Genomic DNA, 14202 nt, shown 5'->3' with positions numbered 1-14202 from the left:
CTCTTTCATCTTGCAACAGCAAAAGTTCGATTTTTCTTGAATGTTGTGAGAAGTGTACGATCTGTAGAAGCTTTTTAAGCTGCGGGAAAAACAAAAGCATACTCTACTGGACTGATGATAAAGTTTAAAGGTCTTCTTTCTTATATGTTATTACTAAACGATGGCACTCTATGAAAAGAGCTGCGAGATTCTTACACATAAACCAGCATCATCCCTCAAGGAAACCATGGTACGATCAGAAGAACCGGAATGCGGATCAGGGAATAAGAATGCATTATACAGGTAAGTTCTGAAGCCAGTAGTACCATGTAGTTTTATGAAAAGTTATCGAAAAAAAGAGAGATGTGAGACGCCTATTTAATAAGAAGAAAATGGAAAGATACAAGAATCGGGACTTAGGTGTCTAAATTGGTGTCTTATCTCTCCAGTTAGGCTGGAGAACAGGGTACGGAATATAAACTACCCATTCCACTATGGATATACAACTAAGCCAGTAATCGGCTTGTTGTGTTCTCTTATATATAACACCCTTAGAAATTTGTTATGAGCTTAAAAGTGAGCCAACACCTATTAATTTAGGTTATTGAAAAATCCCGTTAATGAACGGTAATCACGCCGATCAATGTGTATACACACATTAAAACTCTTTGGCAAACGAAGATTGCTGGGTAACAGGTTTTTGGCATTGTGCGTGGTGCTGATGGCAGATGCTCTTTTTGATTTAGAGATATTAGCGGTTGGTGGTTCAACTTAAGAAAGTTGCACTCGAATTATTCTCAAGAAGGCATGCTTCTACTCTTGCACAGCTTACTGACTATGAGTGTTGGAAGCATGTAATCTTTTTGGGGCAAAGCAGACTGATGATGGAGTTTGGTTTTTCGAAATCGTGATCTCTGTAGCCAGCCCAATCGCAACCACATTTTTTTCTAAAACTTTGAAAAAAGGGGTTTATATTGATTGTTGTTGTTGCAGCAGTTTGTTGTGTTCTATCTTTCGTCTGCTTGATTCTGTTGAGTGTCAAGACTCAAGAAGTCTACGACTAAGATAGGGTGCGTCCACAGGGATGTGGGTCTGAGTCGAGTGGGTGTGACTGGGCAGTTAAACAGGTGACGTGTATCGTGCGGTCCCTGGTTACAATCGGGGTATACATCGTAGATCTGTCAAAACAACACAATGCTGATGGTTGTTGTTGTAGCCACATTTATAAGTGGAGGTTACGATCCTCGTCAAGCTCCTGTCGGTCAGCAAGCTTGTTCCGGTCCAAAGGTCCGATCACCGCGGGAATAGGATGGCCATTGGTTATTTAAAGGCGCCAGTAATCCGCCTAGTCATATCGAGCTTCATAGGTACCCAGTATTTGCGCAAGAGCCGATGCCGCCCGGCATCTCACTGAGACTCTCCGCTCGATACCACTGATTGTCCGCGACTGCCGTTGCAGCTACTCTGTAGCTCGCAGCTAAGCTCCGTTAGATCGCAGCTAAGCTCTGTTAGCTCGCAGCTAAGCTCCGTTAGCTCGCAGCTAAGATCCCTTAGTTCGCATCTAAGCTTCTCGTGACAGCAATAACACCACACAGATCGGACCTCAATGTTCCAGTTTGTATGGTGCTCACAGCTATCGCGCGCAGTGTCGCGCACTCGACCTCAAGAGTCTTATTTATCCGATCGGAAACCTCTTCCAATCCTCGATTATCCCGCAATGGTATGACCTGCTCTTATCTTCTATTCACTCTCGATTTCTTCTTCGTCCTTCAAAGTAGCAAGGCCTACGTTTGTATTTGTCAAATTACGATTCTGTAGGGCCTGTAGACTATCCTCGCATTGAGACCCCATGTCGAGCTTACGGTCTACATAGTTGTTGTTGTTGTAGCCACATTTGCATGTGGAGGTGGCGATCCTTGTCACGCTCCTGTATGTGAGCAAGATCGTGCCTGTCCAAAGGACCGATTTAGGTCTAAATAGTGTCCAACATATGTGACCCTTCTCAGTACGCTCCTAGTGGTAACACTTTTAGTTCAGACCCCTATGTTTAGCCCTGCCTTATGCCATCCTCAAGACTCTTTCGGGCTTTATGCACAGCTGAAATGAACTCGTACCACTTAGAAGTATTTTAACATCGTCTACATAGCGGAAGGGTTCCAATCCCTTTTCAATCAGGATTCGTAATAGGCTATTTATGGTTGTTAAGGATTCAATCAATGTATCGGGCCGGTCCTTACAGAAGTGTACTTCTAAACATCGAAGAATACTATACACGACCTCATGCAGTCCTGCAGGGCCATCTTCCTGTGATTGTATCTGAACAATTCCTACGGCAAAACTTCATGGTTTTGAGTAGAAAGGACGTATGGCTTGTATGTAGTTCTTAAATCTGAGTTGCAATCCATATTCGACCCACAAGAATTTTTAGTACAAAAACAATGCTCACACTAAATTTAAAGACATAACCCAAATTACACATTAGTTTTTAGTATATTTAACTAATTTATTTACAACATTCCCACAATATTTGTTATAAATTACATATCGTTATATACGTTGCCAATCGATAAATTCTTTATTACACATTCATTTCTTTATAACATTTTACTACACAAAAATTTGTGATGTAATTACCACCGGAAAATTGCAAATAGATACGTTTAGCACAAATGAAAATGAATAAAACAAAATGTATTTCTAAGTGTATACAATTTTGGAATATAAAATTTTCGAATAAATAATTGTTACAACTAAAAAGTGGATCATAAAAAAGAGGAAGAGAATACAATACAAAGAAAAAAAAAATACTTTGGAAAAGAACATTCTATACGCTTAGAAAAATGACTGATAATAAGAACTATAAAAACTTCTTAATTGGTTTCTATTTAAAAAATATTCATGTCTTTTTCTCTCAAAAAGATGTCGTGTTTGGAGGAGGTCGGTCGAAGACTATAATTTTATTGACTAATAGAAACGTTTGCGTGAATTTTTCTCCTTGAAGTACGAGATGGCAAAAATTGCCACAGCTACAGCAGCCAGCATTCCAAAAAGTAAAATGAAAAAGATCTTTGTATTCGACATGCCGGGTTTGGGGTCATCCTTGTGCTCACGCGGAGGCTCAAATGTCTTGGCATTGGGTATGATGTTAGCACGAGCAATAATTTGCTCAGGCTGCAAATATACAATGAATACAATTGATAAGAAATTCAATTATAGTACATTTAATTATTATGTAATTTTATAAGTACTATTTAAGAAAATAATATTTTCATTACAAACAAGAAACACTTCACGAGGCTAATGAATGTTGCTGCGACAAATAAGATAGTTGTGAACAGTACATGAAATTCCCACAAAAGACCACGACCAAAAGGACCAAGTTCACTTTTGGTGAGGTAGCTTTGAATGATTCGAAGAGATGCAACACTTTGTTCAACCGTCGGTTTATGATTAGTCAAGGTGGAGGGCCCATTCTTCGTATCCAATACAATCTACCATAGACGTCATGGGAGAATCAGCGGTATTGTGTGAAAAGTCTCAATCAATTCTATGGCAGTCAGTTGTACGTACCGCATTGGCCCGATAGAATCTTTCGTCGACAAGGACTGCCGCCTCAGTGTACAACACACAACAACAACAAAAGTCTAAATGAGAGGTCGGGCAGTACCGGTTCTTGCCTAAATACTGAGTGCCAATACCACTTGATATGACAAGGAGGCACAATCCCTATATGGGTGCTGAAGAACTTAGCTTTACCTGGGTCGTGTTCCTAAATATGTTCCTCAATATATATCTGGACACATACAATTCAAGCAATATGACGATCCTAGTTGCTCTGAACCTTTTGGAAGTTTTCAATCGGTCAGCCATACTCACTTTTATTGGACCTCAGCAAAAAATCACTCAAGCTGGGCCAAAACGTTGGATTACGAATTATTATGTGGTCACCAGTCGTTTATGGAATTAAGAGATAAGAAACAGTGAGTTGCCTTAGGCGAGTTCTCCAGACGGCATCGAGATCGTGTTGTAGTTGTTGCCATTTGCATGTGGATGTGGCGATCCTCATCAAGCTCCTGTAGATGAGCAAGCTCATTCTGATCCAAAGGACCGATCGCCGCGGCTTGATTATTTAAAGGCGCCAATAACTCACCTTGTCATGTCGAGCATCATAGGCACTCACTATTTATGCAAGAACCGGTGCCGCCCGTCCTCTGACGGAGAGCCCACTCGAATCGCTGATTGCCTGCGACTGCCATTGCAGCTACTCCGTGTGGAGCATTCCACCATCCACAACATGTGGACGCGCCCGGTTGCTCGCAACTTAGCTATGATGACCGCTATAACCACTATAAGCACCATACAGATAGGACCTCAAAGTTCCAGCCTGTGTGGTGATCACAGCTAAAATGCTGCGCTACAAACTGCAACAGGCTGCAATCTCAGTTCTCACATGGACTAGGTCGTTCAGAAGACAATGATTCTACCCGTGCGAAGACACAAGTACATTTTGTCTAAGTAAAACCTATTTTCGGATTTGTTATGCCTAAACCAAAAAAAAAAACTGTAGTCAACAAATGTTCACAAAATGTTCTCTTATCATTTTTTGTTTTATCTTTCGAACGCAACATTGTGATGAATCATACATTCACATTTCCGGTTACCTTCTATTAAAACAAACATATCGTAATCTTTTCATTGTGAATATTATCGCCAGCATTACTGAGCTTTTTTGAATTGAGTTAAATTTAATCGAAACCAATTAATTATTGTTGATATGGAACAATTAAAATCTTTTTACGGACATGAAATTTTACAGACAAGGTACAGGATGACCATTAGTATCACCTGGGTTGGAACTCTGAGCTCCGATTTTTGTGATGTTCATCGTCATCACGAGAAGTTTAGCTGAGAGAGTCGCCGATAGTGAAATGCTTCGTATACGAAGTAGCTGCAATTGCAGTCGCGGACAATCAGCGATATCGAGTAGAGAATATTAGAAAGAGTCTCCGCGTGCAAATGTGAAAACTACAACAATAACAACAACAAAAAAAAAATATTTTACAGCCTATAACTCTATTAAGCACGGTCCTTAAGTGGTGTTTTTGCCCACTTAATGCTAGCGACATTTGTGAGGTACTATGCCCTGTAAAAACTTCTCCACAAAGAGGTGTCGCACTGCGTCATGCCGTTCGAACTCTTCTATAAAAAGGGGGTCCCTTATCATTGAGCTTAAACTTGAATCGAATTGCACTCATTGATATGTGAGAATGGGCTATGCTCATGGGCTAATTTGCATTTGCAAGTTTAGGGTCTAGGTATTTTTCCATAAAATTAAAATAGCTACAAAATTACTTACCGTTATATCTGTATCCAAATCGTAAAATTTAAAACTCAGAATGTCATGATTGTCGGATAAATCGCCAGTGGTAGCTGAGAGTCCAAAGAAATAACCCGTCGGCAATTCAACATTATTAACAACAAAACAGTTTTTCCATTCATTACGATTTTCCAAGTCTGTTGATACGGACAGAATATCATTCTCATAGCGTATGGCAACATGTGTATCGAAATTAACATTTCTAAAACGAACTTCACAGCCCGAAAGCTGTGTATGAGTGCCATCGCGATCGTGATCATAACTCCATGTTCCATTGTTTACCATGGCGCTTAAGTAAGGATGCTGATGCTAAAAGGGAAATGAAGATATATAAGATTTATGATGAGCTAACTGAATGTGCATTTGTAATCCTCTAAAACAAAAAATAAATGACTATCAAAATTATAATAGAATCTCATGGCTTACTCACTCGTTCCCTTTTAGTTACTATTATATAAAGTCATATTTTTTGATTTGCCACTAGAAATGTATTTAATTCAATCAACTTACATTGTGTGGACCATTGTGATTGCTATATGTATCCAAAATAATGGCTAGTCCTGAAAAGTGGTCTTTACTTCCAAAAACTGGACCCGACACCATTCTTTCCTTAGTGTACCAAATGGCAAAACCATCTCCAAAAAGCTCTGAGCCCTTGCCGTGGACCTTAAATGTTACATGCACTTCCCAGTTTTTAGTCATGCATGGCTAAAATTTTAAAAACATGAAAACACAAAATTAATCTTTGAACTTTACTTCACACCACTGCTGTTACGCTCATATACCGAATAATTCCATAGAGCCCCACTTTTTGATTGCAAATCTGGCGTTAGCCTAATGTAATTGCTTGTCACCACCGTATGGCCAAGGAAATCCCAATTTGGTAAATTTACTCCAACACCTATTGGCGATGAAAATCGATTGAATCGTGTCTTATCATCATCATCATCCATTTAATTCTTACCTTGAAAGGGTCTAACTAAAGAGTGTTCCCTTTTCATATATTCATCCGCACTATTGCATACCATTAACATTGCCAAAAGCAATATTATAGTTGTTTTTATGCATTCACCAAAATTCATTTTGTTTATTTTAAATTGCAATACTTATTGTTTTAATAAGTATAAAATGCTTAACGACTTGAAAAAGTATTAAATATTCCAATAAACAATATTCGAGAAGTCGGCTTTTTATTTTTTTTTTATTGTCACTTTTGCGGCAGAGATCGAAGGCAATGTACTGTAATGGCAACGGCGTTATAGATAATAGATCATCGACGGCAACAGCTTGTTAGCATATAAATGAAATTTAAAAATCGCCGCCTTGCTTTTAATTTTTTCGATGACCTTTTCTCGCCATATGCAATTTAAATTTTTTTATTTAATATATGTATGCATTTAGTAAAAGCTGCATTAGCACAATTTCGAATACAGCATTGTTATTGCCCTTCAAGAACTGACAACGAGCGGAAACGTCAGTGTGAACAGAGAGTATTTTGGTACCGAGTAACCATCAATTCAATTGAATGGAAAGAAATCTAACGGCTAGTGTTTGAGTAATGGTATTGGTGGTTACAGTTGTGTTTTCAAGGCTGTTATTCAAATAGGAAATTTGTAGATCTTCTTATACAGTCCAATTCTGAAAACCCTCTGGGAGTTTATTCCCATTAATTTTTCGCTCGAATAAAATCCTCCTAATCTGATTGCGTGGGGAGAGGAAAAATTTTGAGAGGGAAGTTACAATTTTCGAAAATGCTGTTTTGCTTCTGCTGACTTGTTGTATTGGGTTGCCCAAAAAGTAATTGCGGATTTTTTAAAAGAAAGTAAATGCATTTTTAATAAAACTTAGAATGAACTTTAATTAAATATACTTTTTTTTACACTTTTTTTCTAAAGCAAGCTAAAAGTAACAGCTGATAACTGACAGAAGAAAGAATGCAATTACAGAGTCACAAGCTGTGAAAAACTTTGTCAACGCCGACTATATGAAAAATCCCCAATTACTTTTTGGGCAACCCAATAGTTCACGCCATTTTTCATTGTTTGTGTTTTATGGTTCTTAAGTATAATCCACACACAACCAAAACATGTTGACAGATAATACACTCGAAAAAATTGTACTCAGCTGTTTACGGTACACGATGTGCACGCAAGTGATTTTTCATTCATGCTCACGAGACTAAAAAATGAATAACGCACGACGTTTTTATGTCGTTTCAAGTTCACTCAAAATATTTGCGACATCCGCTAAACCCATTATGGGTACAAATGCCTACATCATTTTTATTTCCGAAAAATGTAAAATAAATATAGAAAATAAAAAGTGCAGATAAAAAAGTGTGTCTATACGTAGACTAAGGATGTGCACGTGAGTGATTTTCACTCACACTCATAAGAAAAAAAATTATTCACCCTGACGCACGAATTTTTTGTGCCTACTCAGTTCACTCACGCTCACGAGACAAAAATTCTATTCATGCAAGACTCATAAAAAATCACGACACACGAAAATTTTGCGAATCACAGTTGAAAAAATATTTTCCCTGAAGCGACTTATATTCAAGTTTTTGACTAATAAGACTATCCGACATACTTACTTTTAAAAAAATCGTAAACAACCTTAACAAGTTAAAAGGCATTAAGTTCGGCCATTTCGTCACAATTCTGATGAAAATAGGATAACTTATGCACCCAAATTCGGCACTGACATTGAGTGGTGTAATATATGTATATAAGTCACTATTCAATTTTGTAGAACAAAATATTGATCTTTTTGGCAGCTATATCTAAAAATAAACCGATCTGAACCATATTAAGGTCGGATATTGGGACAACAACTCAATGTTTCAAATTTCAGCCGAATTGGGTAATAAATTAAGCTTTTATGGGCTTCAGTCCCCTTATCGGCAGATCGGTCTATATGGCAGCTATATCTAAATATAGTCCGATCAGAACCATATTTAGGTCGGACTTAAGGAGGGCTTAACCTACTCACTGTTTTAAATTTCAACGAAATCGGGTAATAAATAAAGCTTTTATGGGCTTCACTCCCCTTATCAGCAGATCGGTCTATATGACAACTATATCTAAATAAAGTCCGATCTAAACCATATTTAGTTCAGATATCAGGAGGCTTGAAATAACCCACTGTTTTAAATTTCAGCGAAATCGGGTAATAAATAAAGCTTTTATGGACTTTAGACCCTTTATCGGGAGATCAGTCTATGTGGCAGCTATATATAAATATAGACCGATCTGAACCATATTTAGGTCAGATGTCAAGAGGCTTAGAATAACCCACTGTTTTAAATTGGGTAATAAATAAAGTTTTTATGGGCTTCAGATCCTTTATCTCCGATCTCCCATCGGTCTATATGGCAGCTATATATAAATATAGACCGATCTAATCTATATTTAGGTCAGATGTCAGGAGGCTTAGAATAGCGCACTGTTTCAAATATCAGCGAAATCGGGTAATAAATAAAGGGTGATTTTTTTGAGGTTAGGATTTTCATGCATTAGTATTTGACAGATCACGTGGGATTTCAGACATGGTGTCAAAGAAAAAGATGCTCAGTATGCTTTGACATTTCATCATGAATAGACTTACTAACGAGCAACGCTTGCAAATCATTGAATTTTATTACCAAAATCAGTGTTCGGTTCGAAATGTGTTCATTCACCGTAACGTTGCGTCCAACAGCATCTTTGAAAAAATACGGTCCAATTATTCCACCAGCGTACAAACCACACCAAACAGTGCATTTTTCGGGATGCATGGGCAGTTCTTGAACGGCTTCTGGTTGCTCTTCACTCCAAATGCGGCAATTTTGCTTATTTACGTAGCCATTCAACCAGAAATGAGCCTCATCGCTGAACAAAATTTGTCAAAATTTGAACACATTTCGAACCGAACACTGATTTTGGTAATAAAATTCAATGATTTGCAAGCGTTGCTCGTTAGTAAGTCTATTCATGATGAAATGTCAAAGCATACTGAGCATCTTTCTCTTTGACACCATGTCTGAAATCCCACGTGATCTGTCAAATACTAATGCATGAAAATCCTAACCTCAAAAAAATCACCCTTTATATAGAAGCTATATCCAAATATGGTCCAATTTGGCCCGTTCAAGAACTTAACCAGCGTGCATCAAAAAGACTTATCTGTGCCAAATTCCAGCTCAATATCTCAATTTTTCAAGGCTGTAGAGTGATTACAGCTGACGGACGGACAGACAGACGGATAGACACACGGACATCGTTAAATCGTCTTAGAATTTTACGAGGATCCCAAATATATATACTTTGTAGGCTAGGAAATTGACATTTCGAAGTGTTGCAAACGGAATGACTAAATGAATATACCCCCTATCCTACGGTGGTGGGTATAAAGAAATAACACTTTTTAAACTTGATAATAAGCAAATCATTTTCATTTATTGATATTTTCTTGTTATAAACTATTTATATGTGTAATTATTTAATAAAATATTCTGTATTTATTTTACCAAGGATATTAATGGTTTAATTACATTTTCCTTAATTGTTTTAAATGATTAAATATGAATTTTAACATGAGAATGAACAAAAAAAATAAAAAAACGATGATTTTTCAAAAAAAAAAAAACATATATGAGATAAGTAACGTTTTTCTTCTTGCGAAATAAATAAAAACAATGTCGAACACGTTTAAATTAAATGAGATAAATAAAATGTGCGAAATTTTTGGCATAAGAAAATCATCAACAGGAATCAAAAATCAAATTAGCAGGGATAAAAATATAATCATAAAGGTAATGAATAAAAAAGTGAAACTCTTACGAAAGTAATACTAAACTAGTAATGTCTAAGCATATATATATGATTATAAATCATTCGTTTATTACTGTGTTTTTGTTTGTTTGTTTGTAATATTTAAGTAGTTCAGTAATCATAATTTTAATAATAATAATCATAAAATTTATAATTAAATGTTAAATACATTTGGCTGAAGTTTCAAAGAAATATCTCTCTCTCTCTCTCTATGTGACTTTAGTTAGATATATAATAATCTTCATGTGTGTGAGTGTGTATGTATGTGTTTTGTTTTATCTATTTTTCCCTCAAACGCGTTTATAGTTGGTGGAATAATAAGTGTGTGGGGGTGCGTATTAAGGGAAATAGTGAGGGTTTTAGTACTCTACATATGCTACATTTTGCTTTTGTTTGTTAATACTACTAAATTGTGTGTGTGTGTGTTTTTTTATGAAAAACATTTAGGATTCTTTTTACTAGGATTTTTTTCTAATCAAATTTGATTTTAGCTTTTCTTTTGCTTTTTTTCCATTATCAACTACAAATAAAAACATTTGGAAAAAATACCTTTAGGGCCAAGTGGAGTTCATGATGTATGGTTAAACATATTTTGATTTTTGACAATATATCTATATATCTCAATATGTATGCATGTGTAAGAGTGTGTTTATATTATTTTAAAAGTTTCATAGTTTCTACCCTAGAGTACCCTCATCGTCTTAACGTTTTTCTTTTGTAGTTGCTAGATCTCAATAATTTGTCAAAGTAGTCAAAAATTCCAAGTCTTCTGTTATGAGTTTTGTTTGGTTGGTTTGTTGTTGCCATTCATTTTCATTCGATATATGTTTGTATAATAAAATGTGCGTTGTATAAATATGGATATTTAGATATTTCACTACCACACTCAGTTTCTCTTGAATGCATTTAATTTTTGTTTGTTATAAAATGCATAAATATTTTTTTGTATGTAGTTTTTTTTTTTTAATTGGGAAGATATATGTGTTTTTTTTTTATGTTTTAGTTAATTGGTTGCCCATGTTATTTAGCAGAAACCTTTATAGATATTGGCCAAGATTGCTAAATTTAAATATGTATGGATTCATTCCTCAATTCTGTAGCATCCCAAGTTGAAAACCATGTATCTGTAATAAAGAAATAAAGATTTAGAAGGGAGAAATTGATAAAAGAATTTGCAATGGATTAAAAAGAATTCATTGTATTTTCTAGCATTGAATAAACAAAAGAATTCAATGCTAACAAGTTATCTCTGGGTGCTGGAATACAGGGGCCATTTTTGTCACAGAAATTTATTTGATCTATGGGTTGGTAGTCCATTCTGCTTTCGGAATAGTCGCGGAAATCTTATTTGTTCCGCCAGCGGAAATTGTCCAGTTATGTTTTGTTTTTATTTTCATACCAAAATACGTTTTTTATCTGCAGAAATTTGCAACTTTGAACAGATGTTTTGTAATGGCCAGCTGTTTTATGAAAAGCAGCCGTTACACGAAAATATAAAAGCTAACATCAAAATGGATCAAAAAGGCAGAGTTAAGTAAATAATAAAAATATTGTTTATTGGTAATTATTATATATTTTTTTCACTTTTTTTATTTTTAATGCAGATTCAAGACAGCAGCTAGTGTTCAGGTACAGAAAACTCGCCAAATGAAGTTGCAATTTTACCGCAAGTCGGTTGTTCTACATTAGAAGGTAAGTGCAAAATTTGCGGAATTATTGGGTTGCCCAAATGTAATTGCGGATTTTTCATATAGTCGGCGTTGACAAATTTTTTCACAGCTTGTGACTTTGTAATTGCATTCTTTCTTCTGTCAGTTATCAGCTGTTACTTTTAGCTTGCTTTAGAAAAAAAGTGTAAAAAAGTATATTTGATTAAAGTTTATTCTAAGTTTTATTAAAAATGCATTTACTTTCTTTTAAAAAATCCGCATTTACTTTTTGGGCAACCCAATATATCTTGAAAAATTAAAACATTGTATCTTACTAGACACCAAGAAAAGAGCGAGTTTTTAAGTGTTTTGATGGAATCATCCTCATCTGAGAGCTACGATAAAACCAACACCGTTTCTTAGAATTTGTTAAGGAGAGAAGATACTGCTATGGTATTTGGTGGGTTTGGCTGGGCAGTTAAAAGTTTGGATTGAAAATTGTGAACGGATACAGATATCTTTAATGAAAACGCAGTGTTCGTAGCCGCTACATAACCTCACATCGGTGGGCGCAGCAATTTTTCTAGCCACAATATCCAGAAGCATTGGGTGATTAGTCCAAGTTTCCTTTGTCAGCACGCCAAGTGCTGCCGACAAGGGACTTGAGAACGTTGTTTCGATTTTTGTGTATGGGGTGAGGCGACCCCATAACACTTGGCCTCTAAATTGGATATTAAATTCGATTTCTACTATCAAATACCTATTACTTGAAGGAAGTTTAGGCGGCGGACCCTGAAATAATATCGGCATCGTGCTAGAGCACGATTTTATTTGAGCCCTATAATGTCAAGCATATTGAAGGTGGCTTTCGAGATTTTCAGGGCTAGCGGTATCGTTCAGATCAACACTAATTAAATTTTTTTTGCATTGGTTACCTACATTCAAAATTATATATCAAAGATACAACTTGGGACTCACATTTTCAAAGATCCGCGAGTCCTCCTGCGTCTACCACAATTCGGGGAACAAAGTGTACTCTACTACCAAAGACCTTTTATTGCTGTTCTTTTCTATCCTGATCGGCCTTCATATATTATTTTGAATTCCATTTTATTCGGTAGCATAGGGGGAGGCAGATTGCCCTCTGACACATCCTTTCATTTGATTACAATACATTCTCTTTCGTCCTATATCATGACGCTAAAACCCAAAAGCCGATTTATTTGAGTCCTTTATTGCAGCGACCTGCATGCCCTGTTGAACGGCAGGATGACAGGACGACAGAATGTGACCGATGGTCTGATATGCCCACTTTGGACGGTTTTGGTTTTGTGGAGGCCCCCTTGGTAATTACATTCAATTTTTAATATACGATAATCATATTCGTTCTCTACTGTCGAATACCTTTCATTGGAGTCCCATATGGTCGCTACTTATGGGGCAGTTTTGGGCCTGGGGCGGCCCCCTAGGTACTTGGACTCAATTTTTAATCCCATATTCGTATTTAACTCCCTAATACCTTTCATTTGAGTCCCATATTGTCCCAAGCAGTAAATATGACATGCCGGGGGTTTTGGGGCGGTGGTGAGGACCTTCAGACACCAAGAAATAAATTTATACTATACCTTTAAATACCTTTCATTTGATACCCGTATTGCCCACAGTGGTAAAAGCGTCCTATTGGGTGGTGTTTTTGGGGGTGGGGGAACCCCCGGCACTAAGTGTGACGTTTTTATGCCAAGTTCGTATTCTACTTTTAAATACCTTTCATTTGATACCCATATTGTCCCAATCAGTAAACATGTCCCTTCGGGTGAGTTTTGCGATGGGGCGTTCTCCCAGGATATTTGACCCAAAAATTTATACCAATTTCGTGTTTTTGGGGTACCATAAGGTGGCACGCTTAGATCGCACCACCCATCTCCGAGATCTGACGTTTTTGAAAATGAGGGTAAGGGGGAGGGTCCGCCCCCACTTCGGATACAAAAAACGTAGTTCCCTTTTTTTATCGGGGGCTCAAACTCTACCATCTGTGAAAATTTCAAGAAAATCGGTTCAGCCGTTTTTGAGTCTATACGGAACAGACAAACAAACTAACAAAGGCAACAATTTAATTTTTATATAATAGATATATTGGCTGGCGTACCTCAGAGCAGTTCGCTGGCTCCAACCTTGTACACGATATTTGCATCAGATATGCCAATCGCCACTACATTCATTTTCAAACACAAATTTGGTTATATTTCAGACGCCAAGGGGTGCAGTATACGCCCAGTTTGCTTGACCCTAACTTTTTAATTTTAGAGATACGACGTTCTTGTACACGATATTTGCATCAGATATGCCAATCGCCACTACATTCATTTTCAAACACAAATTTGGT

At 36.7% G+C, this 14202-nt stretch overlaps 2 protein-coding genes across 2 annotated transcripts in view; both read right to left on the bottom strand.

Annotated features, from left to right (window-relative positions):
* Window positions 1-2503: 2503 nt before the first annotated feature.
* LOC106080637 (vesicular integral-membrane protein VIP36) lies at window positions 2504-6595 on the bottom strand. The gene is made up of 5 exons (XM_013242060.2): window positions 6321-6595; window positions 6142-6257; window positions 5867-6064; window positions 5336-5665; window positions 2504-3150 (listed from the first exon to the last, which is right to left on the bottom strand). Exons 1-5 carry the CDS (start codon window positions 6436-6438, stop codon window positions 2944-2946), a joined length of 969 nt encoding a protein of 322 aa, XP_013097514.1. The 5' UTR covers window positions 6439-6595; the 3' UTR covers window positions 2504-2943.
* Window positions 6596-9817: 3222 nt separating this feature from the next.
* LOC106080627 (uncharacterized) overlaps window positions 9818-14202 on the bottom strand; it is a 57606-nt gene continuing 53221 nt past the window's right edge. The window contains exon 5 of the mRNA XM_013242044.2: window positions 9818-11294. The gene's annotated coding sequence lies outside the window, so the exon portion shown is untranslated. The remainder of the gene's footprint in view (window positions 11295-14202) is intronic.

The sequence above is a fragment of the Stomoxys calcitrans genome, chromosome 2 (assembly GCF_963082655.1).
Source record: "Stomoxys calcitrans chromosome 2, idStoCalc2.1, whole genome shotgun sequence".
Lineage (NCBI taxonomy): Eukaryota > Metazoa > Arthropoda > Insecta > Diptera > Muscidae > Stomoxys > Stomoxys calcitrans.
The sequence above is the reverse complement of the archived record's forward strand: the minus strand, read 5'-3'. Positions and strand labels throughout refer to the sequence as shown.